The 25,806-nt window shown below is 43.4% G+C and overlaps 2 protein-coding genes across 3 annotated transcripts in view; one reads left to right on the top strand and one right to left on the bottom strand.

Moving 5' to 3' along the window:
* Positions 1–23,063, bottom strand: LOC128627943 (translation initiation factor IF-2-like). The gene is made up of 2 exons (XM_053668546.1): positions 22,986–23,063; positions 1–981 (listed from the first exon to the last, which is right to left on the bottom strand). Exons 1-2 carry the CDS (start codon positions 22,998–23,000, stop codon positions 202–204), a joined length of 795 nt encoding a protein of 264 aa, XP_053524521.1. The 5' UTR covers positions 23,001–23,063; the 3' UTR covers positions 1–201.
* ZRANB1 (zinc finger RANBP2-type containing 1) overlaps positions 892–25,806 on the top strand; it is a 52,246-nt gene continuing 27,331 nt past the window's right edge. Inside the window, exons 1-4 of one of the 2 annotated variants that reach the window (XM_037159137.2) lie at positions 892–981; positions 13,571–13,657; positions 21,543–21,719; positions 22,986–23,836. In XM_037159137.2, the coding sequence (XP_037015032.2) occupies positions 21,679–21,719; positions 22,986–23,836 (892 nt within the window). In that variant the 5' untranslated portion in view covers positions 892–981; positions 13,571–13,657; positions 21,543–21,678. The remainder of the gene's footprint in view (positions 982–13,570; positions 13,658–21,542; positions 21,720–22,985; positions 23,837–25,806) is intronic. The other variant, XM_037159138.2, reaches the window with a different exon arrangement.

Raw genomic sequence — 25,806 nt, forward strand, 5'->3', positions numbered from 1 at the left:
TCAGAAATGGAAAAGAGCTTTTATTTTAAAAAGCCTTTATTTTATTGAGATACAATTGGCATATAACTCTACGGCTTTTCATCATATATATACACACGTAATACAGGTTAGAAGTATACACACAACGCCTCAAAGGTAAAAAAAAAAAACCAAAACAAGACATTGTAAAAATATATAAGAATTAGACTATCACAAACAACATCATAAACATGGATCTTCCTGGTGTGTGAAATTGAGAAACATGAAGCCGGCTCTGCAAGTAGTCACCAAGGAGACGTGAGACTCGGAGGCTGACTTCTCACCCCGGAATCTGCTAAAGACAGGGGGAAAAGGGAGTCGCTCCTCGCGCGAGAAGGCGCCCCTCCTCCCGTCCCCCTGGGACCGGGCCGCGCCGCCGGCGTGCCCCCCGGCCCGCGCCCTCCGGGGATCCCCCGCAAGCCGCCGGGGTCCGTAGCCCCCGCGCGCAGGCCGCCTCACAATCAGGGCCGGGCGCCGGCTTGACGTCACCGTTCCGCGGCCCGCCTCCTGCGCCCCGAAAGAAGCGGCCTCCCATTGGCTGTACAGCCACGGCCTCGGGGCCAATGATAGTGCGGCGAGCGACTGGGTCCCGCCTTGACGTCGCCTTGCTCGCCTTGGGGCTGATTTGGCTCGGGGGCTGCTTACCGCCGCCATTGCGATCCCGCAGCGCCCTAGGTCGTCCTCCCTCTTTTCTCCCCCGACCCCCAGACATCCCCCTCGCCTCCGCGCCCGGTCCCCGCCCCTCTGCCCCCACCCCCGGCAGCCGGGAGCCGCGCGCGGGCCCACGGAGACCATGTCCTGACTGAGAGGAGAGGGCGGAGGCGGCGCGGGGGGAGGCGGAGAGGGGCCGGGCTCGGCTCGTAGCCGCTGGCTGCTCGGGAGTCGCCGCCGCCGCCGCCGCCGGGCGCCGAGGTCCGGACGGGGAGGAGAAGCAGGAGCTGGAGGAGGAGCCGCCGCCGCCAGGTAAGCGGGCCCCGGGAGGGCGCCCCGCCGCGGGCCCCCCGCAACCCCGCCGCGGCCTCCTCGGCCTGGACCCCACACCGCCGAGTCTTCTCCGGTACGGCGGGCGCGGGGAGGCGCGGGAACCGGGCCCGGCCTGCCGCTGTCGCGCTTCCATTTTGGGCTTCCTCAGTGCGGGACAGGCCTGGCCCGTGGGAGGTGGGTCCGCCCGGCTTGTTTACCGACTGTCGATCAGCCGCGGCTGGACGCGCCGCCCGCCCTGCCACCTCTCTTCCGCCAGATTCTCCCCTTCCCCCCAGCTCCTCTTCCTGCCACCTCCCGAGGGTGGGGGTATGTGAGTGGATTTCGCTCCCACTCTGCGGTAGGCCCTAAAATACTTGGTCCGTCGTCACAAGTTGGTGCTGATCTCCGAACTTGTGTTTCTGTCTCTTGGCCTTTTCCTCTCCGCTTCTTCGGTAGCCTCGGCGGCTGCCATTTCTGGTTTAAGATAAAGGTCGGGGGCGACGGGGGCGGGGCGGAGGACCTACCACCATTGGAAGGATTGTCTACCTTTCTTGCTCCCAATAACGATTGTTCTTGCTGGGATCTGTTATTTTCTCCGCCTGTGGTGTGGACACATCGCAGACAAAAGGGCTGTAATAAACACTTGAATTAAGTGCAAGGGACAGGCAGTTTAGGTTCAGCTTGAAAGTTTGAACTGGCCCATTATCTTTGAGATGCACGGGTGTTTTGAAACTTTCTTGCAGAGAATTTTGATTTCAGTCATCTGAATTCCCTTTTCTGTAACCTTGCAGACTCTCAGGGTAAACGCTGTCCCCTCTACCCAGTGTTTTGGTTTGTATGATTTACGATGGTGTCAGTAGGTTTAATGTACAGAACTGTCGTTTTAGGATTACAGTCGAAGAGAGATCTGGAGCTCTTGGATACGTTGTATAATGAGTGGTTCTTCCCTTTTAAGTTGTTTCTCTATGACTTGGGTGACCTCAGGGGTGCTTCTGTACAGGGGCGACTGTACCAGCCATAAGCCAGGGGAAACTGTAAGGAATTTTGATCTTGACTTCTGCCATGGGTCTTGGGAAAGCCACCTAAATTACGTTTGAAAAATAAAGCCGGATCTCTCCTCCTCGTTATTACTGTTAATTAAATGAGGTACTTGTAAAGAAATATAGAACCTTGTTCCTTTTTGGTTTTTCAATTTTATACTAAAATTGAAAATCTCTTTATACTAAAATTTTGTGACATTGTTTTTAGTTGGGTATTGGGGGCTGAGAAGACGGTAGTGACATAATCTTTTGGGGAGGATACCATTTGTTGTGAGGGTTTTATGTTTCTGTTGATGGCTTCAACACTTTGTTAGTGCTTCAGAGCACCGAGACACCCATTTATTTACTCTTGAAAAGTGTTTGGATTAATATGATGAATTCATTCAGGATAGTAGATTTTAAGCTTATGGTCTTGATTGAGCTCTGCATGCTGATCAGGGTTATGGTGTATCACATGCGAAGTGTGAGGATGCATTCACATGTTTGAGGTAAACCACCTCGTGTAATTGATACAGTGGGAGCTGTTTGTTACGCTTTACACACACCCTGCTTTTATAATAAATGGAAACTTTAAATTAGTGGGAGTTGCAAAAGTAGACCACATTATTTAACTCGACCCACTGTTGCTTTTTGAGGTGTCTTGCCCACCCCAAGATAATATTCTCTTGTACCTGAGTTTCAAGCATGTTTTCCCCAGGGATGAGTTGTTTCATTTGCAGTATTTATGTTCCGCTTATGCTTTAGATAAATAAGATCTTGTGCATCTTAACATTCTCATTTACTCGTATCACAAGATAAAAACTTCCAGAACACTTATTACATGCAGAGGAAAGTTTAAGCTCCTTGGTGTAGAGGTCAGGTTTCTCTGTAATCGGGCCCTGATCCACTCTGCAGACTTGACCCTCACTCTGACCTTTGTGAATCCTTAGTTCCAGCCAAATGAATTTATTTGTTCTTGTGAAGAGCCTCTTTCTGCTTAAACTTGCTTCTGTTTGTATTCATGGATATGCTTTACTTTGGGCCTAGTTGATTCCTGTCTTCTGAGAAACCGATTTGGTGACTTCACCCTAAGGGGTCCGGTCCGTTCACTCCTGTCTTGTGTAGGTCTCTGTCATCCTTTTTATTTTTCCTACCATATGCCAGTTTGGATTTCAATTGATCTTTCTATGTCTTTATTCTACTTCCTTATTAGATTTTTAAGACCTCTGAGAAATGAGTGTGAACCCTGAACCAGATATCTGTAGAGACCGCATATCATTTATTCAGAATGAATATATGCATTCTACTTTGACAAAGTAGTTTTGGTTATAGAGGTTCTAGGATATGTATGCAGTTTGTCCTCTCCTAAATATTGGAGTTTCTGGGGCTTTGATGATTTATGAGACAAAATATTTGAAATTATAGCTTAGTGTAAAAATACCTTTTTGTGGGTCAATGTGTTTATATCTATTGTTAGCACACTTTCTTTCTGTATGGGATGTTAAACATTTTGATAATGATCATGTCTTTTTTTTTTAAGATTTATTATTATTATTTATTTATCTTTAGAGGGTAAGGGAAGGAGAGAGGGAGAGAAACATCAATGTATGGTTGCCTTTTGTGCGTCCCCTGCTGGGAACTGGCCTGCAGGGAACCGGCCTGCAACCTAGGCATGTGTCCTGGTTGGGAATCGAACCGAGATCGTGTGGTTCGCAGGCCCACGCTCAATCCACTGAGCTACACCAGCCAGAGCTGATCATGTCTTATTATTCAAATAAAAACAAGTACTGCACTTCCACAGTTCAGATTTGAGTGTGGGGCAAGTTTTTCCTTCTGGGTTTGGCACCGGTGGCACTCAGGATGGCCACGCGTGTTTGTAGTGTGTCCGTAATGTTTAGCATCATGGGAAGGAGGAAAAAATCTGCAGTCTCAGTTTACATCCTCAACCTCAGATGTTGGCAGCTTGTGTCATTGATCACAAGGCAGATGAGACTCGGGAGAATGTGTGATTCACTACTACCTGTCCACACTGTCTGGAGAAGACACAAAGCAGCTGGCCCACAGTATTTTGTACACCGCGGATACTGCATGTAATTACAGAGTCCACAGGGTGGGTGCTGATGCAGTTGGGAAATAGGTGTGTATGTTTCTGTTGTATTGTGTGTGAGTAAAAGGCCTGGCATTGCATGGACGCATAGTCTTTTCGCAGTAGAAGACTGTCTTGGTTGCATCTGTGTGGAAACTTGTCTTCTTTCTCCAGTTCACCAAAATATCTTTCCCTTGAAATTGACTGATTTTTAGGAAGTAGTTTATGTAACTTTATTTAAACTTCAGAAACCTTTTTAGCATAATTTTAAGCTAAAATTAGTCAGCTAATAAACTTTCCAGAAATGCTAGACATTTTTATATAGTCTACTTGCATTTGTAAAATGTACTTTCATGGAATCAGACCAGTAATTTCACCACTTGAGAAATTTGGATCGGTTAGCATTCTTTGCTTTTTTGGGAGGGTGGAATTTTGGTTAAGATGAAATTTTTGACAAGAACCATCAGTTTGAATTTTAAAGTGGAGGTTGGTCTGGTAAATTGAATAGAAAGTTGATAATTTTTCAGTTGCCTAGTGAAACTGAACTTTTTAGTAATAAAAAACCTAATTTTCTATATTTTTTATACTTTGTGTTATTGAGGACAAACTGTCCCACCCTCTCTACCAGCACAACACAATTTTTTCCCACCCTTTGATAAATCAAATTTTTATGTGGATTGAAGTAACATAAATAAAAGTATTTGGATAGGTGAGGCATTATTGGAAGTCATTTGTGTATTGTGGGGAAGGGAAGAATTCATCTTCCCCTCCTCTGTTTATTTTGACTGGCTGAAAAATCAGTAGGAGGTAGACTGACAAGAGAAAATAAAATTGAATTTTGTACACACAGGAACCCCATGTACATGAGAGAGTCAGAAACCCCATGTGCACGAGGGGTTTAGAGACAGAAAGGGGGGTGAGATACAGCATAGGACATTTTGAGTTCAGGTCCCTGGGGGTGGTTCAAAAGGTCATTGCAGAATGAGAAGAAGAGCAGACCTTTGGTAGGTGGAAGTGTGCCTTCCCTGGGGATAGATCAGAAGTAGTTAGCGCTGGTAATTCTTTATGGACAAGGCCTCTCATTCAGAACTTTCTCGGTACATAAGGGCAGGGACAGAGGCTGCTCCTGAAACCAAATTGCCTTCAGCGCACGGTGGTCTGCGTGCCACTGAGGCACATCTTGCAGTGGCTCGTTCTGGACCCCCACAGTACCTTTCCTTTTTTTATTGGTTTTTAAAATAACAGCTTCATTGAGGTTTATTTCATATACCATGAAATTCATCTTTTGAAGTATGCACTTGCGTGACTAGCACCACTCTCTTGAACATTCTCATCGTCTAAAAAGAGACCCGTGCCCATGATCAGTCCTTTCTCCCTTCCCCTGAGCCCCTGGCAACCACAGATCTACTTCTGCAGATTGATATACATTGTTTGTTTACTGATTGGGGGGTATCCAGGTGGTTTCCATTTTCTGTCTCTCGTGAAATCTGTGTACACGTTTTTGTGTGGATACATGTTTTCACTTCTCTTGGGTGCACACCTAGGAGTGGAATGGCTGGGTCATGTGATGGTTACGCTGTGGTTGACCTTTGGAACTGCCAGACCATTTTCCAAAGTGGTTGCTCCAATTTACATTTTTACCAGCAACGAAGGAGGGTTCCATTTCCCTGCACCCTCTAATCGACACTTGTTGCTGTCAGTCTTTGTTATTATAGCCGCGCTAGTGAGGTGGCATCTCCTAGTTTTTACTTGCATTTTCTTCATGGTGCTAAGTATCTTTTTTTTGGGGGGGGTATTTGTATATCTTCATCAGAGAAATGTCTATTCTAACCCTTTGCCCACTTTTCAGTGGGGTTATTTGTCTTCTGAGATCGGATGAGATAGGGCATGTTCAGGGTGGTGTGGCCGTAGACTTTTTGTCTATTTGTTGTTGAGTTGTGCGAGTTCTTTATATATTCTGGATACAGGTCAGGTAAATGATTTGCAGATATTCTCCTATTTTGTGAGTTGTCTTTTTAGGTTCTTGAGGTGGCCTTTGAAGCACAAAAGGTTTTAATGTTGACATAGTCCAGCTTATCCATGTTTTCTTTTGTCACCGATGCTTTGGGTGCCATCCTTAGGAAATCATTGTCTAGTCCATGGACAGGAAGATGCATCTCTGCGTTTCCTTCAAAGAATTTTAGTTCTCGTAGTCAGGTTTAGGATGGTTCTGAGTTGTTTGTATACAGTGTGAGGTGTAAAAGTGCAGACCCAAACATTTTTTTAGAGACAGCCATAATTTCAGATATTTTGTCTCATTAATCATCAAAATCCCAGAAACTGTAGATCCTAGAATACCTCTATAACCAAAACTACTTTGTCAAACTAGGAATACATATATATTCATTCTAAATAAATGATATATGGTATATCTCTATAGATACAGGGTTTAGAGTTCATACCCACTTCTCAGAGGTCTTAAAAACCTAACAGAAGCAGAATAAAGACGTAAAAAGATCAATTGAAATTCAGGCAAGCGTATGCTAAGGAAAAGAGTGGGAGAACATTCTGCGCAGAAGCAACTATACGAGTGAAGACATGAAAGTCTCCGTGTTTAAGGATGAGTGGACGGTCTAGTGTGGCTAACGTATGTGGTTGAGGTTGGAGAGGCATTCCTAGTCCCTGGCTGTGAGTGCCTTTTTCAGGGCACGACCCTCATTTCTCCCACAGCTGGTCTTGTCAAGGGACTGGAAACGAGAAGGAGTGATCCTCTTCGGTGTGGACCGTCTTTACAGACAGGAAGAGGAAACAGTGCCCCTACCGTGTGTGTGTGTGGGGGGTGGGGTATGTTTGGGGGATGTATTTTTGTATTGCATTGAAGTCTGAGGTCATTGTTTTCATAGAAGTTCATTCAGCAAATTATTTGGTACCTCCTGTATGATCTGACATTGTTTAGGATTTTCACAAAGTAAATGATGAAAAACACTGTCACAAAAGCTATCGAAATTATGCCCTGGCTGGTGTGGCTCAGTGGATTGAGTGCCGGCCTGCAAACTGAAAGATTGCTGGTTCGATTCCCAGTCAGGGCATGTACCTGGGTTGCAGGCTGGTTCATTAGTAGGAGGTGTGAAAGAGGCAACCGAATCTCTTGCACATCAGTGTTTCTCTCCCTGTCTTCTCCCTCCCTTCCCCGTCTCTCTAAAAATAAATAAATAAAATCTTTTTAAAAACTACTGAAGTTAAAACATTTAGTAATGACCTGTTCAGTGTTTGGCATTTGAGAAAGTAACTACTAGATGTTGAGATAACCCCGTGAACAAGACAAGGTCTGTTACTCGTATTTACGTTCTAGTGTGTAGGGACAGTTAAGAGCAAGCAAGAGAAAGAAAGCCGGGTCACGCTGAGTCCGCTGTGCAGGGTGACACGTAGTGGGGGTGACTTGACTGGTCAGGAAAAATCTCGGGGTGCTGTTTAAACCTAGGTCTGTGGCAGTAGCCGGCCATGTCAGCGTCTGTGGGAAGAGCATTCTAGGCGGAGCAGACAGAACACTTAAGGTGAGAATGAGCCTGCTGTATAAGGAACAGAACAAAACCCACTTTTTAAACAGATTTTTATTTATTTTTATAGATGGGAAGGAAGGAAGAAAGGGGGGGAGAAAGTGAGGAAGAGAAACATCAATGTGTGGTTCATGCCCTCTACTGGGGACCTGGCCCGGCATGCGCCCTGACTGGGAATCGAACTGGCGACCCTTTGGTTCACTGGCCCGTGCTCTGTCCACTGAGCTACACCAGCCAGGTCCAAAACCCACTGTTATGTAAAAATTTGCCAGAAAGACTGGGGAATTTTAATTTTATTCTGAGTGGATTGGGAAGCCGTCAGAGGACTTCAGGTCCTTGTGTGGGGCCTGCTTTGCACTTCTGAGCACTCACCGCGCTCCTGCGCTGGCGGTGGGAGGGTTTGCCGTTGTCGGGGTCGTGGTGTGATGTGCGTGGATTTTCCCCAGAACTGTTCGAAAGTTGTTTGCGGGCTTGACACCCCTTTATTCCTAAATACTTCAGTGTGTAGTTCACAAAGAACAAGGGCTTTCTTTTACATAACCACAGTATACCGATCAAAATCAGGAAATAACCATTGTCTAACACGATTATGTAATTCTTAGTGTATTTTTACAAATCTTTGTGTTTTTTTTAAGGTTTTAAGAGTGGAAGAGAGAGTGAGAAGCATCAATGTGTGGTTGCCTCTCACATGGCCCCCACTGGGAACTTGGCTCACAACCCAGGCATGTATGCTGACTGGGAATCGAACTGGTGACCCTTTGGTTTACAGGTTGTCACTCAGTCTACTAGGCCACACCAGCCAGGGCGTTATTCTACAAATCTTACTCAAATTTTGTCAGTTGTCCTGTTAATTATTTTTAAAAGACTTTTATTTATTTATTTTAGAGAGGGGAAAGTGAGAGAAAGAGAGGGAGAGAAGCAATTATGTGTGAGAGATACACTAATTGGTTGCATCTCACACACCCCCTACTGGGGACCTGGCCCACAACCCAGGCATGTGCCCTGACTGGAATTGAACCTGTGACCTTTCGGTTTGTAGGCTGGTACTTGATCCACTGAGGCACACCAGCCAGGGCCCATTAATGTTTTTTATGAAGACAAAATAAAGTCTCATCATGTGTTGCAGTAAGTTACCATGTTTTTAATAATCTTCTTTAATTGGAACAGTAAAGAATTTCTTTGTTTTTCATGATACTGATTTTTTGAAGAATGTAGGACTAGTTATTTTGTAGAAAGTCTCTTGATACAGTATGTCTGATGTCTTCTCATGATTCAAGTTAGAACATGCACTTTTTTGGCACGAACACCACAGAACTGGTGCCATGTTCTTAGTGCATCAAGAGGCAGACGGTGTGATTGGTTGCTGGCGTGGGTAACCTGTCAGAGTTGTCTGCTGGGCTTTAACATTACCAGTTAGTGTGGGGGAGGGGTACTTGGAGACCGCTGAAATACCCCGTTAATGCTCAAACTTTTGCCCATTTGTTTTAACATTCATCGATGATTATTTCCTGAATCTGTTGTGAAGATTTCTGGTGGTGATTTTTCTAACCCACTTATGCTTTTTTTTTTCCCCATTTATTTATTAGTTGGATTTCCACTGTAAGGAATAGGTTTCTCTTCTTATTTATTTGTGTACTTATGTATACTTGTGTAGACATGGGTTTTTATACTGTTATTTTTTATGCTCAAGTTAATTCAGATTTGGCCAGTTGGGAACATGTCATGCTAATTTCTATATCTTTTTTCTTTTTAATCTAAAGTTTTTAGGTGAACATATTGTGAACTGGATATCTGTTAAAAGAATTTATTTATTTTTAGAGGGGGGGAGGGAGAAAAAGGGAGAGAAATCTCAATACAAGAGAGAAACCTTGATCAGCTGCTTCTCTTACACACCCCAACGGGGGCTGGAGCCCTCATCCCAGTTGTGCCCTGACTGGGAATCGAACGGGTGGCCCTTTGTTTTGTGGGGCAATGAACACCCACCAACTGAGCCACACTGGTTAGAGCAAATTGGGTATTTTTTAGAGTGATTTAGGTTCACATTAAAAGTGTCCTGGACCTTTTTAAAACTCCCCATCATTCTTTGAGAACAGATTTTTTTTTTAAAGAAAATGTTTTTTTTTAATTAATTTTTTAATTGATTATGCTGTTACAGTTGTTCTATTCCCCCCTTCATTCCCCTCCACCCTACCCCCCTGTCCCCACCATTACCCCCCTTTAGTTTATGACCATGTGTCTCAAGTTCTTTAGATTCTATATTTCCCATACTATTCTTGCCCCCCATCTATTTTCTATCTACTGTCTGTGCTACTTATTTTCTGTACCTTCTCCCCCCCTTCTCCTCTTCCCACTCCCCTGTTGCTAACCCTCCTTGAGATCTTCATTTCTGTGTTTCCACTCCTGATCTAGCTGTCCTTTTAGTTTGCTTTCGTTTTAGGTGTGGTTGTTAATAACTGTGAGTTTGTTGTCCTTTCACTGTTCATGTTTTTTTAAACTTCTTTTTCTTAGATAAGTCCCTTTAACATTTCATATAATAAGGGCTTGGTGATGGTCCTTGAATTTGATCTTATCTGAGAAGCACCTTATCTGTCCTTCCATTCTAAATGAAAGTTTTGCTGGATAGAGCAATCTTGGTTGTAGGTCTTTGGATTTCATGACTTGGAATACCTCTTTCCAGCCCCTTCTTGCCTGTAAGGTCTCTTTTGAGAAATCTGCTGACAGTCTGATGGGGACTCCTTTGTAGGTGACTGTCCTCTTATCTCTTGCTGCTTCTAGGATTATCTCCTTCATTTAATCTTGGCTAATGTAATGATGATGTGCCTTGGTGTGTTCCTTCTTGGGTCCAACTTCTTTGGGACTCTCTGAGCTTCCTGGATTTCCTGGAAGTCTATTTCCTTTGCCAGAACGGGGAAATTCTCCTTTATTATTTGTTCAAATAAGTTTTCCACTGGTGGCTGTGCCTTTCCCCCTTCTGGTACCCCTATAATTCGGATGTTGGAGCGTTTAAAGATGTCCTGGAGGTTCCTAAGACTCTCCTCATTTCTTTGAATTCTTGCTTCTTGACTCTTTTCTGTTTGGCCATTATTTGCTTTCTTCTGGTCCACTCCATTGATTTGAGTCCCAGTTTCCTTTTCATCGCTATTGGTTTCCTGTGCAATTCCATTCATTTCAATTAGTTTCGCCTTCATATGTTTCTCTAATTTGTGGCTATAATCAACCAGTTCTGTGAGGATCCTGATCACCAGTGTTTTAAACTGTGCGTCTGAGAGTTTTGCTATTTCTTCATCGCTTAGATTTATAGGCTCTGGGACTTTGAGATCTTCTTGAGCCATTTTTGGTCCGTTTGCGCCAGTTAAGTATGAGGAGCGGAGCCTTGGACTCCCAGGTTGCTGGGTTGTGATGCTGTATGTGGGGGCGTGGTCAGAGCAGGGAAATGGCGGCCCCCTCTGCTGTTTCTCGCAGCTGGGTGAAGAGCGGAGCCTTAGGTTGTTCACTGGGGCAGGGCCACTTAGGTCGCTGGATTATGACGCTGTATGTGGAGGTGGGGTTAGAGCGGGGAAATGGCGGTGCCCTCCACCGCGGCTTGCTGCTGGACTGCTGGCTCTCGTCCAGTGGCCCACTCCCTCGCTTGTCTGTCCACACACGAATGCGCGACCACAGTCAACCCGCAGCCCTGCTCCCTCGCTGTTTCCCCGAGGTCGCTTGCTGAGTTGCCCACCAGGTCCAACCCTGCGCCTAGATTCCGCGCACCTGAGTCCATCTGACCGAGTTTTCCTGTGCTACCCTGCTCTGCCAGCTGCTGGTTTCGCCCCTCTGACTGGTCAGGCTGAAGAATTTGTTGTTACCGGACTTCCGAAAAGTTCAATTTTCTGTGTTGTGGCTGTGTTTTCTGTTGCTATTATTGAGTTGTCTCTAAACTTGGTTGTGTGAGGAAGCATGGCGTCTCCACCTATGCCTCCATCTTGGCGGAAGTCGAGTGGTAAAGAAAATGTTTTGTGTATATTAGTGATTTAAAAACTTTGTTGTGAGGCAGATTTAAAAAAAATAGACTTTATTTTGTAGATTTTAGGTTCACAGCAAAATTGAGGAGAACATAGCTTTTAATATCCCCCACATAGGCATAACCTCTTCCCAGCAACATCCTGAAAGAGGAGGGGTGCCTTTGTTACAGTGGGTGAGTCCACTGCACTGTGCCCTTGGTCGGCCACGGTCTCGTTTGCATTAAGGTTCCGTCATGGCGCTGTGCATTGTGTAGGCTTCCATGACTGTGTAATGACAGGTAACCCGCACCACAGCGCCTTATGGAACAGCTCCACTGCCTTAAAAATCCTCTGTGCTCTGCCAGGTCATCCTTTCCTCCCTTCAGCCCTAGTATCAGCTGATCTTTTTATTGTTTCCATAGTTTTGCCTTTTTTAGAATGTCATATAGTATGTGACATTTTGGAATCATACAGTATATAATCATTTCAGATTGGCTTCTTTTGCTTAGTAATGTGCATTTAAGATTCCTCTATGTCTTTTTATGGCTTGACAGCTCATTTCCTCTTAGTACTGAATAATACTTAATTGTCTGAACGTACTACAATTTATTTGTCCATTCACCCACTGAAGGACATCTTGGTTGGTTGCTTGCAAGTATTGGCAATTATGGTTAAAGCTGCTGTAAAAACTCACGTGTAGGCTTCTGTGTGTACATAATTTTTCAGCTCCTTTGGGTAAATACCAGTGTGCACAGTTGCTGGGTCTTATGGTAAGAACATGTTTAGTTTTGTAAGAAACTGCCAAACTCTCTTCCCAAGTAGCTGTATCATTTTGCATTCCTGCCAGCAGCATGCTTATCAGCATTTGGCATTGTCAGTATTCTGGGTTTTGGTGATTTTAGTAGGTGTATGATGATGTCTTACTGATGTTTGAGTTTGCAATTCCTACCGACATAGGATATTGATAGCTTTTTTATGGCTTGTTTGCCATCGGTCTATCTTCATTGGTGAGTTGTCTGTTCAGGTCTTTTGCCCATGTTTTAATTGGGTTGTGGTTTTTTTGTTTTTTTTAAAAGATCTTAATTTATTTACTTTTTAGAGAGAGGGGAGGGAGGGAAAAACGCAGAGAAACGTGGATCGGTTGCCTTTTGCACACCCTCAAGTGGGGGGGCCTGACTCAGAATCAAACCAGTAACCTTTTGGTTGGTAGGCTGTCCACTGAGCCACAGAAGCCAGCGAGTGTTTGTTTTCTTACTGTTGAGTTTCAGGAGTTTTTTGTATATTGGGTTGGCCAAAAAGTCCATTTGTTTTTTTCTGTGAGGTGGCTGTAGTAGCACGTAGTTGTCTTTAACTTCATTCAAAAACAGTTTTGCTAGATTGTATTGTGACAGCTGTCATACCAGTGTTCATTTTAAAAAAAAAACTTATCAAAAGCAGTGAATTTTTATGTAGCCATTATAATATTGAAAATGGAAGAAAATATGCAACATCTTTGGCATATGATGCTTTATTGTTTCAAGACAGGTTGAAATGCAACTGTAATGCGAAAAAGATTGTGCAGTGTGTGGAGAAGGTGCTGTGACAGATCGAATGTGTCAGAAGTGGTTTGTGAAGTTTGTGCTGGAGATTCCTCACTGGACGATGCTCCATGGTTGGGTGGACCAGTGGAAGTTGACAGTGATCCAATCTAGACATTAATTGAGAACAGTCAGTGTTATTTCTTGGGGGAAATAGCTGATGTACTCAGAACTCAGAATATTCAAATCAGTAAAGTTATTGGTGAAAATGAAAAATGTGTCTTTTACGGAAAAAAAGCATAAGAACTTTGGGGCCAGCCCAGTATTTTGGACAATGGTCCTTTATCAGATAAATCTTTTGCATATATTTTCTACTGTTTTCTGGCTTACATTGACAGTCTTTGGACAGTGCCCCCTCCAACCTCATGGCCTGAACTATGTATTTTCTCAGCAGCCACCGGGGACGCACAGGAACTCGGGGCACATTCCGGAGTCCACTCCTGGTGCTCACAGGGAGCAGCTGCGCCTTCCCGTCTTAGTAAGTCCATGCCTATCCTAGAACTGGGCTGCCCCAAGGTGACAGTGTGGAGTTCTGCTCCAAGGTGCCTGTCAGGTGAGCCTGGGTGCTTGGTGGAGCAAGAAGGGACTTGTCCGGGTCCCAGGTACCCGCCTCCACAAGTCCTCAGCGCTGGCCTCCAGGACCACTGTGCCGCCCATGCCTCCGGGGTTGCCTTGATCTTCCCCGCCTCAGCCTTGGCCACGCCTCAGCCTTGGCGACGATGGCTTTGATTCCCTGGGGCAGTGACTCCACCAGCTTCTTTGCCTGCACGAGGTTTCTGCCCGGGATGTTGCACTTCATTTCCCCGATCAGCTTCACTTTGTCCCCGTCCCTCGCCTCTGTCAGGCGGAAGATGAAATGTGTCTGTTCTTTCTGTTTGGGGATGTATTTTTCTACTTCCGGGGCTGCTGCGCAAGGTGCAGACGCGTGGCTCGTCGGAGAAACGTTCCCTTTGGAGAAACGGAGCACGTCTCCCGGAAGCCTGAGACAGGGCCCCAGGGTGAGGGCTGCTGCCGGCAGCATTGCTCCGCAGGCAGGAAGGTCACAGGTGGCCCCCGGGGAGGGTAGACAGTGTCTTTAGCAGAGCAGTTTTTAATTTTAACCAGTCCACTTTATCAATGATTTGTTCCATGGATTGTTCCTTTGGTGTTTATTTAAGAAGACATAGCCCTAGCCATAGTCATCTAGATTTCCTCTTTATTTTGTAGGAATTTTATAGTTCTGCATTTTACATTAGGCCTGTGATTGGTTTTCAGTTAATTTTTGTGAAGGGTATGAGGTCTGTGTTTTAGAGGGGTTTTTTTTTTTTTTTTGCACGGGTATGTCCAGTTGAGCACCATTTTTTTAAAAGACTGTTTTTCCCCATTGTGTTGCCTTTACTGCCCTCAAAGATCAGTTGATGCTGTATATGTGGGTCTGTTTCCAGGCTCCTTGTTCTATTCCATTTTCCTATTTACTGTGTTTTTATTGTATGTCTTGATATTAGGGTAGCTAGTTTTCTCTTTTTTTTCTCTAGTGTTGTGTTGGTTATTGATTCTCATGCTTCTCCATATACACCTAAGAATCAATTTGTTGATACTTGCAAAATAACTTGTTGGGATTTTGAATGGGATTGCATTGACTCTCTTGATTAAGTTGGGAAGAACTGAGATTTTTGACAATATTGTCTTCCTGTCCATGAACATGGAATATCTCTTTATTTAGTTCTTTGATTTCTTTCATCAGAATTCTGTAGTTTCCCTCAACTATATCTTGTACATATTTTGTTAGGGTTAGTCCTAAGTATTTCAATTCTGGGGGTGCTAATGTAAATGGTAATATGTTTTTAATTTCAGATTTCATTGGAAGGTAATTAACTTTTGTGTATTTTGTATCCTGTAATCATCTGTTCTAAAAATTGTTTTGTGTTTATTTCCTTTTCTTGTCTTACAGCATTAGCTAGAATTTCCAGTTTAATGTTGGAGTAGTGGAGTAGTGAGAGGGGTGTCCTTGTCTTACATGGAGAGTTTCTCGTTTTTCAGCATTGAGTATCATGTTAGGTGTAGGGTTTGGTTTTATTTTTTGCATGTAGTCTTCATCAAGTTCAGGAAGTTCCCCTGTATTCCTAGTTTGATGAGAGCTTCTTTGAAAATCATGACTGAGTGTTGAATTTTGTTGAGTGCCTTTTCTGCATGTGTTCATGGTGCCATGTGTGGTAGTTTTTATATGTTTTTGGAGCCTGCTGATAGGATGGATTACAATTAATTGATTTTTTAAAAGATTTTATTTACTTATCTTTAGAGGGGAAGGGAAGGAGAGAGGGAGAGAAACATCAATGTATGGTTGCCTCTTGTGCGTCCCCTGCTGGGAACTGGCCTGCAACCCAGGCATGTGCCCTGACTGGGAATCGAACTATGTTTGTTTGGTTCATAGGCCCGCACTCAGCCCACTGAGCCACACCAGCCCGGGCACAATTAATTGATTATTGAACATGGAATGAGCCTTCCATTATCTGGGATAGATTCCACTTGGTTGTGTTATGTGCAGTTCTTTTTATACATCATTGGGTTAGTGTTGCTAGTACATGTTGAGGATTTTTGCCTCTGTGCTCATGGGAGACATTGAAAGTTCTTTCAGGAGACCTTTTGACACATTTCCTCCTCTTTTGTGAACTGTACCTGTGATTTGTAGAAGGAAGCTATGATCTTAAGTTTTCCAAATGTTTTAAAATTGCTTCTCAAACACAAGCCCCTTGTTTTATGATGAGATTCATCATTATGAATAACAGTATTAACACAATACTGTACAATATACTGCTTCTTGCTCCTTTTCTAGCCTTAGCAATTTAAGCCTTAATTTCAGTCTAGAATAGCAGTTGTCACCTTCCTGATAGATTTTTTAAAGTTTTCATTATGAAAAATTTCAAGTGTGTGTGTATGTATGAGGCCTGTCTGGAAAAACTCCAGCCATTGTTAATGCAATGAGAACAGTTTGCATGACATCGATGTAACCTGGCAGCCAAGGAGAGTGGACTGGAATGCACATGTGTGAACAATGACGCCTTCACTGTACTAGTGGGGGGGGTAGGTGCCGTTGAGTGAGCATGTGCACTGTGCGGCCATTGCATTCAGAATGTCTGAGAGAGTGGAACAACTCATTTGTATCCAATTTTGCATTAAGCTTGAACATTCCTCCACAGAAACTATCTGCATGGTTCAAAAGGCTGCAGCCATGGGCAACTGGTGGTTGGCAACTTCATCACAGCAGTGTGCCTGCTCTGCTTCATGTTTTATGCAGAGTGTTTTGGTGAAACATCAAATCACCCAGGCGACTCAGCCCCCTATAGCCCAGATTTGGTGCCCCATGACTTCTGGCTTTTCCTGAAACTCAAATCACCTTTGAAAGGGAGGGAAGAGATTTCAGACTGCCCATGAGATTCAGGGAAACACGACAAGGCAGCTGCTGGAGACTGGGAGAACTGGGCGAGGTCCCAAGGCGTCTACTTTGGAGGGGGCTGAGGCGTCATTGTCCTGTGTAGTGTTTCTTGTACCTTGTATCTTACTCAATAAATGTCTTTTTTGTATTACATGGCCTAATACTTTCTGGACAGACCATAACACACATGCGCGCGCACACACCCACATCCTTCTTCCTTTGTTGTTACTGCCTAGGAACCGAAGAAGTGGAGAGTGTTGAAGTAGAGGCATTTGGCAGAATAACACATAAAGTTCTAGTATGTGTAAAGGTACTGGATTCCTCTTGAAATGACTAGATTGTTTTCTGTGAGATTTGGCAGGCCGTATATATTTTTTTTTAATTTTTATTTTTTTAATTGATTATGCTGTTACAGTTGTTCTATTCCCCCCTTCATTCCCCTCCACCCTTACCCCCCCCATCCCCACCATTACCCCCCTTTAGTTTATGACCATGTGTCTCCAGTCTTTTAGATTCTATATTTCCCATGCTATTCTTGCCCCCCATCTATTTTCTTTCTACTGTCTATGCTACTTATTTTCTGTACCTTCTCCCCCCATCTCCTCCTCCCACTCCCCTGTTGATAACCCTCCTTGAGATCTTCCTTTCTATGTCTCCACTCCTGATCTAGCTGTCCTTTTAGTTTGCTTTTGTTTTAGGTGTGGTTGTTAATAACTGTGAGTTTGTTGTCCTTTCACTGTTCATGTTTCTTTAACTTCTTTTTCTTAGATAAGTCCCTTTAACATTTCATATAATAAGGGCTTGGTGATGATGAACTCCTTGAATTTGATCTTATCTGAGAAGCACCTTATCTGTCCTTCCATTCTAAATGAAAGTTTTGCTGGATAGAGCAATCTTGGTTGTAGGTCTTTGGATTTCATGACTTGGAATACCTCTTTCCAGCCCCTTCTTGCCTGTAAGGTCTCTTTTGAGAAATCTGCTGACAGTCTGATGGGGACTCCTTTGTAGGTGACTGTCCCCTTAGCTCTTGCTGCTTCTAGGATTCTCTCCTTCATTTTAATTTTGGCTAATGTAATGATGATGTGCCTTGGTGTGTTCCTTTTTGGGTCCAACTTCTTTGGGACTCTCTGAGCTTCCTGGATTTTCTGGAAGTCTATTTCCTTTGCCAAATTGGGGAAATTTTCCTTTATTATTTGTGCGAATAAGTTTTCCACTGGTGGCTGTGCCTTTCCCCTTTCTGGTACCCCTATAATTCGGATATTGGAGCGTTTAAAGATGTCCTGGAGGTTCCTAAGACTCTCCTCATTTCTTTGAATTCTTGCTTCTTGACTCTTTTCTGTTTGGCCATTATTTGCTTTCTTCTGGTCCACCCCATTGATTTGAGTCCCAGTTTCCTTTTCATCGCTATTGGTTTCCTGTGCAATTCCATTCATTTCAATTAGTTTCGCCTTCATATGTTTCTCTAATTTGTGGCTATAATCAACCAGTTCTGTGAGGATCCTGATGACCAGTGTTTTTTAAACTGTGTGTCTGAGAGTTTTGCTATTTCTTCATCGCTTAGGTGTATGGGCTCAGGGATTTTGAGAATTTGCGACATTTTTGGTCTGTTCTGGCCCTTTAAGTGTGAGGAGCGGAGCCTTGGACTCCCAGGTCGCTGGGTTGTGACGCTGTATGTGGGGGCGTGGTCAGAGCGGGGAAATGGCGCCCTCTACTGCCGCTTGCCGCCCTCTACTGCCGCTTGCCGCGGGGACGCTGGGTCCCGGTCCAACCGCCCACTCCCTCGCCTGTCTGCTCTCGCACAAATAGGCGACCCCAGTCAACACGCAGCAATGCTTCCCCGATGTCTCCTCCGCGGTCGCTCGCCTGGTAGCTCGCTCGGTCGCTCACTAGGTCCAACCCTGCGCCTGGATTCCGCGTCTGGATTCCGCGCCTGAGCCCGTCTGACCGAGACCTCCTGTGCAATCCCGCTCCACCAGCCACTGGTTTCGCCCCTTACCGGTCAGGCTGCAGAATTTGTTGTTAACGGACTTCCGAAAAGTTCAATTTTCCGTGTTCTGGCTGTGTTTTGTGTTGCTAATATTTAGTTGTCCCTTAACTTGGTTGCGTGAGAAGGCACGGCACATCCACCTATACCTCCATCTTGGCTGTTCTTCTCTGGCAGGCCGTATATTAATTTTGTGTCTGTTGGTCTTTTAGTGAACGGATCACTAATTCTTTAGTGGTTTAAGACAGTTTTTTAGCCCTGGCTGGTGTGGCTCAGTGGACCAAGTGTGGTGCTGCAAACTGAAAGGTCACTGGTTTGATTCCCAGTCAGGGCACATGCCTGGATTGTGGGCTAGGTCTTAGGGGTGTGCGAGAGGCAACCCACCCATTAGTGTTTCTCTCCCCCTCTCTCTTCCTGCCACCTTCTCTAAAAATAGCCTTTAAAAGACAGTTTCTTAAAAACACAATGTTAACATATTACCATGTACACTTTTATGTTTTTTCTATTTTTACTTCAAGGTCCCCAAGGCAGATGACCTTGGCCTTTGTTACAACTAAATTTACTTTGTCCAACTTGTCCACAGATTCCTGGGAAAGAGCCCTTAGCAGGTATGTTTAGTTCAGATGGCACATGGTGGTGACCACTGTGGAGGAGGATGGTTAGCTCATTTTCGAGGTTTGCTTATTCTTGATTCTCTGTACACAGTGGCACATAGATTTAGTATTTTCAGAGGGTACTGTAAAAGTTTTTGTGCTCGTACCCTTTACAGGATTTGCACAGCTAGCCATATCGTGCGTGTCTGTGGCGGGGCCTCTGGCGGTCTGTGGCAGACGCTTCCCACCGAGGTCTTATGTAGGAGTGGAGCCCAGCCTCTAGAATGTCTCCATGCCAGGAGAATCTCCAAGGCAAGGTTTTTGAAAGTTCAACTACCTGATTGAAAACGGAGGGCAGGGACTGACATAGGGAAAACACACAGGGTTCAGAACTGAGCTCTGGGAGGAGGTCCAGTGAGTGCCGATACCAGGAGAAATGTAGTTGCCAGGACTTAACGTGGTTCAAAGAAACGCGATGAGAGAGATGAGACTTTGAACTGAGCCCTACAGGATGGGCAGGACTCACCAGAAGTGCGCATCTGTTGTGCTTGGGTGTCTCAGGTGTGCCTTCACGAGTGTCCCCCAGCCATTAGTCCATGTGCCCGTAATACTTGTGCTTTTATCATTATTTGAACTGGAAAATACATAATCAAGAGCAGTGAAGAGTCTTAGACTGAAGAACGGCTGTTACCCGTGGAGACGCTGCTCGGTCTGTCTGCAGGGAGGGCCTGATGTTCCTGCTGCTCCGTGGGCTGTGGTTCACAGCACCGGGAGCTACTGGCACTGTCCTCGAACCCGGCGGTGTTCTTCTGAGAGAGGTGTATTTAAGAGTAGCAGCTGTGTCTTGTTCCCCTTAAATAAGGTACCGATCATGCAGATTTTATTGTTGCTTTATTATACCGGTTGAAGTATGATTCATTGGATAGAATTGGAGATCTGTGTTTATGCAAAATTAGACTTGTAAATTAAATTTATTGTACTTGGACATATGAATATATCTTAAAAGATTAAGTAATTTTTTTTCAGTGTGCAATACCAGCAGAACTGGTGCTATTAAAATGATTTTATGTCCTATTAGGGATGTTTGACATCTGGAAGAAAAGGTGTTCTTAGTTCTTATTTTCATCTCAGTAATGCAAAGTCACCTAATTGAGCTGTTGTTATCTTTACGCTTACATTCCATTTACTGATTACCACCAGTATAAAGGGCTCTCAAATAATCCTCTCCAGTGAATTTTAGCTTCAATTACCAAAAAGCAATATTCCTACAGTCTCAATTCCCCACTGAGTGGATACTGTATCTAATTCAGTGACATCGTTTTCTAATACAATGATTTTATCTTAAAACCTTGACCTTGGTTTTGGTGTTGTGTAGATACTTGGATTTTCAGAAAGGGCAGGCTATTTACCAGACATTATGACAATGATTCTTCATTTTCTATGCCAGACATTAGTTCCATGAAGATTAGTTAAGATAATGTAATAATGTAAGGAGAGCTGTTTAGTTGAGTTTATAAACATCAAAGTAACAGGTAATCAAAGGATGCATGAGATTTTGAATGTGAATATTAGAAATTCAATATTGAAATTAATTATAGTAGCCTTGGATGTGTTTATTATGTCATTTGTTCTTGTAATGATAAGTTTCTACTTGCTCATTTTAATTTCCAATAGTGCGAATAAGTAATTAATTTTATTCCTGAGAAACTAAAGGAAGACACTGCTTAATGAATATGAAAACTGCCGTTAAGTCCCAGTTGTCCATTTCAGTAAAATATAGTTACTGAAGTAGAAGAAGACTTCAAAGCTAGCTATAAGTAATATATACAGGGTCTGGCACAAATAACACCTTTTTTTATTGCAAAATCTTCTATTACAAAATCGTAAGTGTGTAATTCTGTAACATAACAATATCACACTCAAGCACATTATATGGCATTTCAGGTGTAATGTTGAATTTGCTGTCTGTCTCAGAGCGGGACATTCACTTACCCTGTCAACCACCCTTAAGCAAGCCTGCCTTCTGGCAGACCTGGGGTGTGTGTGTGCGCGCACACGCACGCCACCTTCCCCCTTCGATAGTAACAAGCAGTGCAGAGAGCACTAGGCTTAGCGCTGCTGAGTTGGTGTTACTGTGCCTATTGGTGCCTTCTGGTTAAGGTTCCACAGAAAAATGTCTTTCCATCGTTTAATTTGATCTGCCCAATTGGCTAATTTTATTGCTATGTTAAATTAAAATTCTAAACATAGTAGTTCATTATTAAAAGAAATGAGAGAGGATTAAAATAGGGAATTAGTTAAAATAAATCTTTAAAAATGCTTTTGGATGAAGTAGCAGGCTTCAAGTGAAATTCAGTTTTGGTCTCCTTTACAGGAAAAGAGCTATTCACAGTCAGACAGAACCACTTGTCCCGTTTTGCAGGATCTCCTGAGGAAGTCAGAGTCTGAGCCAGCATGAAGACTGAGTCTTGTCTTCGGTCTGGTTCATAAAGCATGCTTTTATCCTAATCATGTGCAAGGTGGAGGTCATAGCACGGGGACCGAAATCTTAGTAAGTGACTTTTATTTTAGCTATTAAATAGTAGCCTTCCTGACAGTGAATTTGTCCTTTAACAGAGTTTACGCTGAAAAAGGGAGTGAGGACTTGGCAAGCGGGGACATCATACACTTATGAAGTGAAGGATTGAGCTCTCAGGTTTGGGAAAAAATCCCCAAGAAAGAGAAGGAAGAGTTTCTTTACTCTGTCTAGGATTTCTTTTACCTCTCTGGCTAAAAATCGGTGGAGATGACATTAACTTAGTTGAGAAGGGATTTAAAAAAACAGAGAGGCGGGCATCAGTGGTCATTGCCTAAATTCAGGTGGTTTGATAAAAGAGTTATTATTAAATTTACATGTGAGCTTCTTCATTTTATAAATGGTTGTCATTAAACAGTGAAGTCTTCATTATAGTGTAGTGTTAGTGAGCCCAGTGTAGAATCCTAGGAAACTTTAAAATGGTGAATATATTTTTAATATGAACTGAATTTTGAGTATATTTTAAATACTGAATATTTCTGAGTAAATATCAAAATTATATTGGAGCGATATGCTAGTAGCTAAGTGAAATTTTGTTGATTTCATCGTCCTAAGTATAGATGATTTACTCTTTTTATTTTATGTGTTTCAAAGAGAACTAGATTTTGAGGAGATAAGTATAGGCTATCATGCAATATTACCTGTTTTAGTGTTACTTTGTTAATTGTAAGGATTACTCCTCAACATCTTTCTCTTTTCACCTGTGCTTATTAAGAACAGTGGATAATTAGCACTATTAAATTGCTTTTCTTCCTTAGCAAAAATGATAGAATTGACTTCGATCTTATGATGCTGGACCCAGATAGCACACCATCTGTATTGTTCATAGTGTGAGAATGGTTATGTGTTGAAGATACGTGGTTTGTGTTCTTTCCCTGAGTCTTTGAACTGTTGGCTCCTTTTCTAAATTGATGGTGATGACTGGCCGAAATGAAACATTTCTATTAGCAGCTTCCCTATTTTAACCTCCTTCCCTCTTAAAGTAAACCTCTTTATCTTCCTCCTGTCTCTTGCATTCCGAAATACAATTCTATCAAATCCTGAGAGCGCTAAGGTTTTTCTTTATAGATTTACCTCCTATGTCTACGAAAATCAAAAAGGAAAGTAGAGTTCAGTGTGAAATCTTTACATGCATCTTTTGAAAAATTTTTAAGTGGAAGTGCACTTTTATTTTGGGGTCATATTTTCAGAGGTGGAATTATGTAATTTTTGTATTAATAACCATGTCCTAATTATTTATAGCTTCCTGCTTGACATAACTCACTTCAAGAAGTGCACAATGTCAGAACGTGGAATTAAGTGGGCTTGTGAATACTGCACGTATGAAAACTGGCCTTCCGCAATCAAGTGTACCATGTGTCGTGCCCAGAGACCGAGTGGAACTATCATCACAGAAGACCCATTTAAAAGTGGTTCAAGTGACGTTGGTCGAGACTGGGACCCTTCTAGCACCGAAGGAGGAAGTAGTCCTTTGATATGCCCAGACTCTAGTGCAAGACCCAGGGTCAAGTCTTCGTACAGCATGGAAAATGCAAACAAATGGTCGTGCCACATGTGCACGTATTTGAACTGGCCAAGAGCAATCAGATGTACCCAGTGCTTATCCCAGCGCAGGACCAGGAGTCCCACAGAGTCTCCTCAATCCTCAGGGTCTGGTTCAAGACCAGTTGCTTTTTCTGTTGATCCTTGCGAGGAATACAATGACAGAAATAAACCGAACACAAGGACCCAGCATTGGACTTGTTCTATTTGCACATATGAAAACTGGGCCAAGGCTAAAAAATGTGTCGTTTGTGATCATCCCAGACCTAATAACATTGAAGCAATAGAATTGGCAGAGACTGAAGAGGCTTCTTCGATCATAAATGAGCAAGACAGAGCTCGGTGGAGGGGAAGCTGCAGCAGCGGTAATAGCCAAAGAAGATCGCCTCCTACTACGAAACGAGACTCTGAAATGAAAATGGATTTTCAGAGGATCGAATTGGCTGGTGCTGTTGGCAGCAAGGAGGAACTTGAAGTGGACTTTAAAAAACTAAAGCAAATTAAAAACAGGATGAAAAAGACCGATTGGCTCTTCCTCAATGCTTGTGTGGGTAAGTTTCTGCATTTTGTTGACTGGGAAAGATACTGAAATGACTTGAAAACATGCAGGGTCAGTCTTGTTTAGCATTTAGTTCATTTACCAAGTTAGTGTGCTGTATTCGTGATCTTGATAGCCTTGTTCTGAATTGCTTCTGTTTCATTGTGTATGTGTCTCTCCATCAGTAGGGAGAGATACTTTTAAGTTAAAGCAAAGTTTTTTACACATCAGTAGTAAAATACATACCTGGAGTTTAAAACTGCTACTCTGTTTACTGTAACAAGATGTGACCAGGAACACCAGCTGCTGCTTCAGTGTTTGTAAACAGCGTGAGCATCTTGTGACGATAGAAGCTTTAGTCAGATGTTAAAAATACCACAAAAATGTGTGACCCCAGGGAGTCCGACAGACATAATACCAACCTTGAAAACACTGCTGTTAATATAGCATGAATGGCATGTAGTAGACGATGCTGACTTTATGAAACTGACTTCACAAGGCAGCCTGATTTCAGAAGTGCTTGTGACTACACTGCTTTTCTAAGGAGGTTCTCCATGCTGGTCCCAGTTACTGGCTCCTAGCTGTTCAAGGACAGACGTATTGTGAGTGAGTTATTTACAGTCTAATTCCCAAAAGCATTGTTGGACTCTCCCATGTTTTCTTTCTTTGAGTAGGTTAGCTGTTTGAATTTGGTGATTTCGTATTTTTTGGATGGAGTGCTTACTTTGACATTTAGACTTGTAAAGGAAATGTTGAGTGACTACTAAAGGTACATATGTGGAACTGTGGCTTAGCTATATATGTATTTTTCCTGGTATTTCTTTTGTTTATCCCCCTGAATATAGCCCCAAGAATGTGGAAGACATAGCTCTGTGGATCTGCAAGTCCTGAGAGGAGATTCTAAGAAACCTGAATTTTTAATTTTTGTTTTGTACTGGCAAAAAGAATGTCTCAGCAGATGAACCCTCTCATCACCAAACGCAGTAGGCACTTGGTAACTGTTAGTTCCAGTCACTGCTGTCCTGTGCCATCTTCGGTCTGTGCTGTCCTCCTTCATCCCATTGTTTTCTTAAAAAATTTTTTCTTGAAAAAACCCCCATCCAAGGACAGTTTTTCATTGCTTCTAGAGAGCTGGGAGGGTGAGAGGCCAGGAAAGAGAGAAACATTGGTGCGAGACAGAAGCATCAATTGGTTGCCTCCTGTGGGTGCCTGAACTGGGAGCGACGAGACGATGCTCCAACCAGCTGAGCCTCACCAGCCAGGGCCTGTCATTTCCTTTTCCTCTCTCAGTTGGGGTAGCACTTACCATGTGCTTGTCTTTTCTCTTTTCATACGGAGATACAAAAGGGCGTTACTTATTACTAATTTTTCTAGGTGAGGTCAGAGTCACATGACCAAACCCACCATTTGGGAAGTGAACAGTTCCATGGCATTTAGTGCATTCACAGTGTTGTACAGCCACCACCTCTGTCTGGTTCCGAAATACTTCATAAGCCTGAAAGGAGACCCTGTCCCCATTGAGCAGTCACTTCATATCCCTCTCACCCCTGCCCAGGGAACCGGCAGTCTGCTTGCTTTCTCTGTGGGTTGATCTGTTCTGGACATTGCATGTAGATGGAACCTTTCACGATGTGACCTTTTGTATCTAGGCATGATCGTCTCATTAACTGTGTCCTGTGAAACACCCTTCAACCATTGTTCTGAGCAGTAGCGTTCTGTGCACGTTTCCTGCAAGGCGGTGTCACTGTGCGGGTTTACAGATGGGAGTGAGCTACATCGCGGTGATTCTTAACCTCTTTGGGGTCATACAGTTCTTTAGGAATCAGGTTCATTGTTTCTTTAAGTTAGCAGATCTCAAGGTTAAGAACTACTTGGAAATGTTTTCTCTCCTTGAAGTATACAATTTAGACCAGTCAGTATTACTTTGTTTTAAAAGATTTTATTTATTCATTTCTGGGGGCGGGGAGAAAAGGAGAAAGAGAG

The sequence above is a fragment of the Artibeus jamaicensis genome, unplaced genomic scaffold (genome assembly GCF_021234435.1).
Source record: "Artibeus jamaicensis isolate MK-2021 breed Jamaican fruit bat unplaced genomic scaffold, CSHL_Jam_final contig_490, whole genome shotgun sequence".
Taxonomy (NCBI): Eukaryota; Metazoa; Chordata; class Mammalia; order Chiroptera; family Phyllostomidae; genus Artibeus; species Artibeus jamaicensis.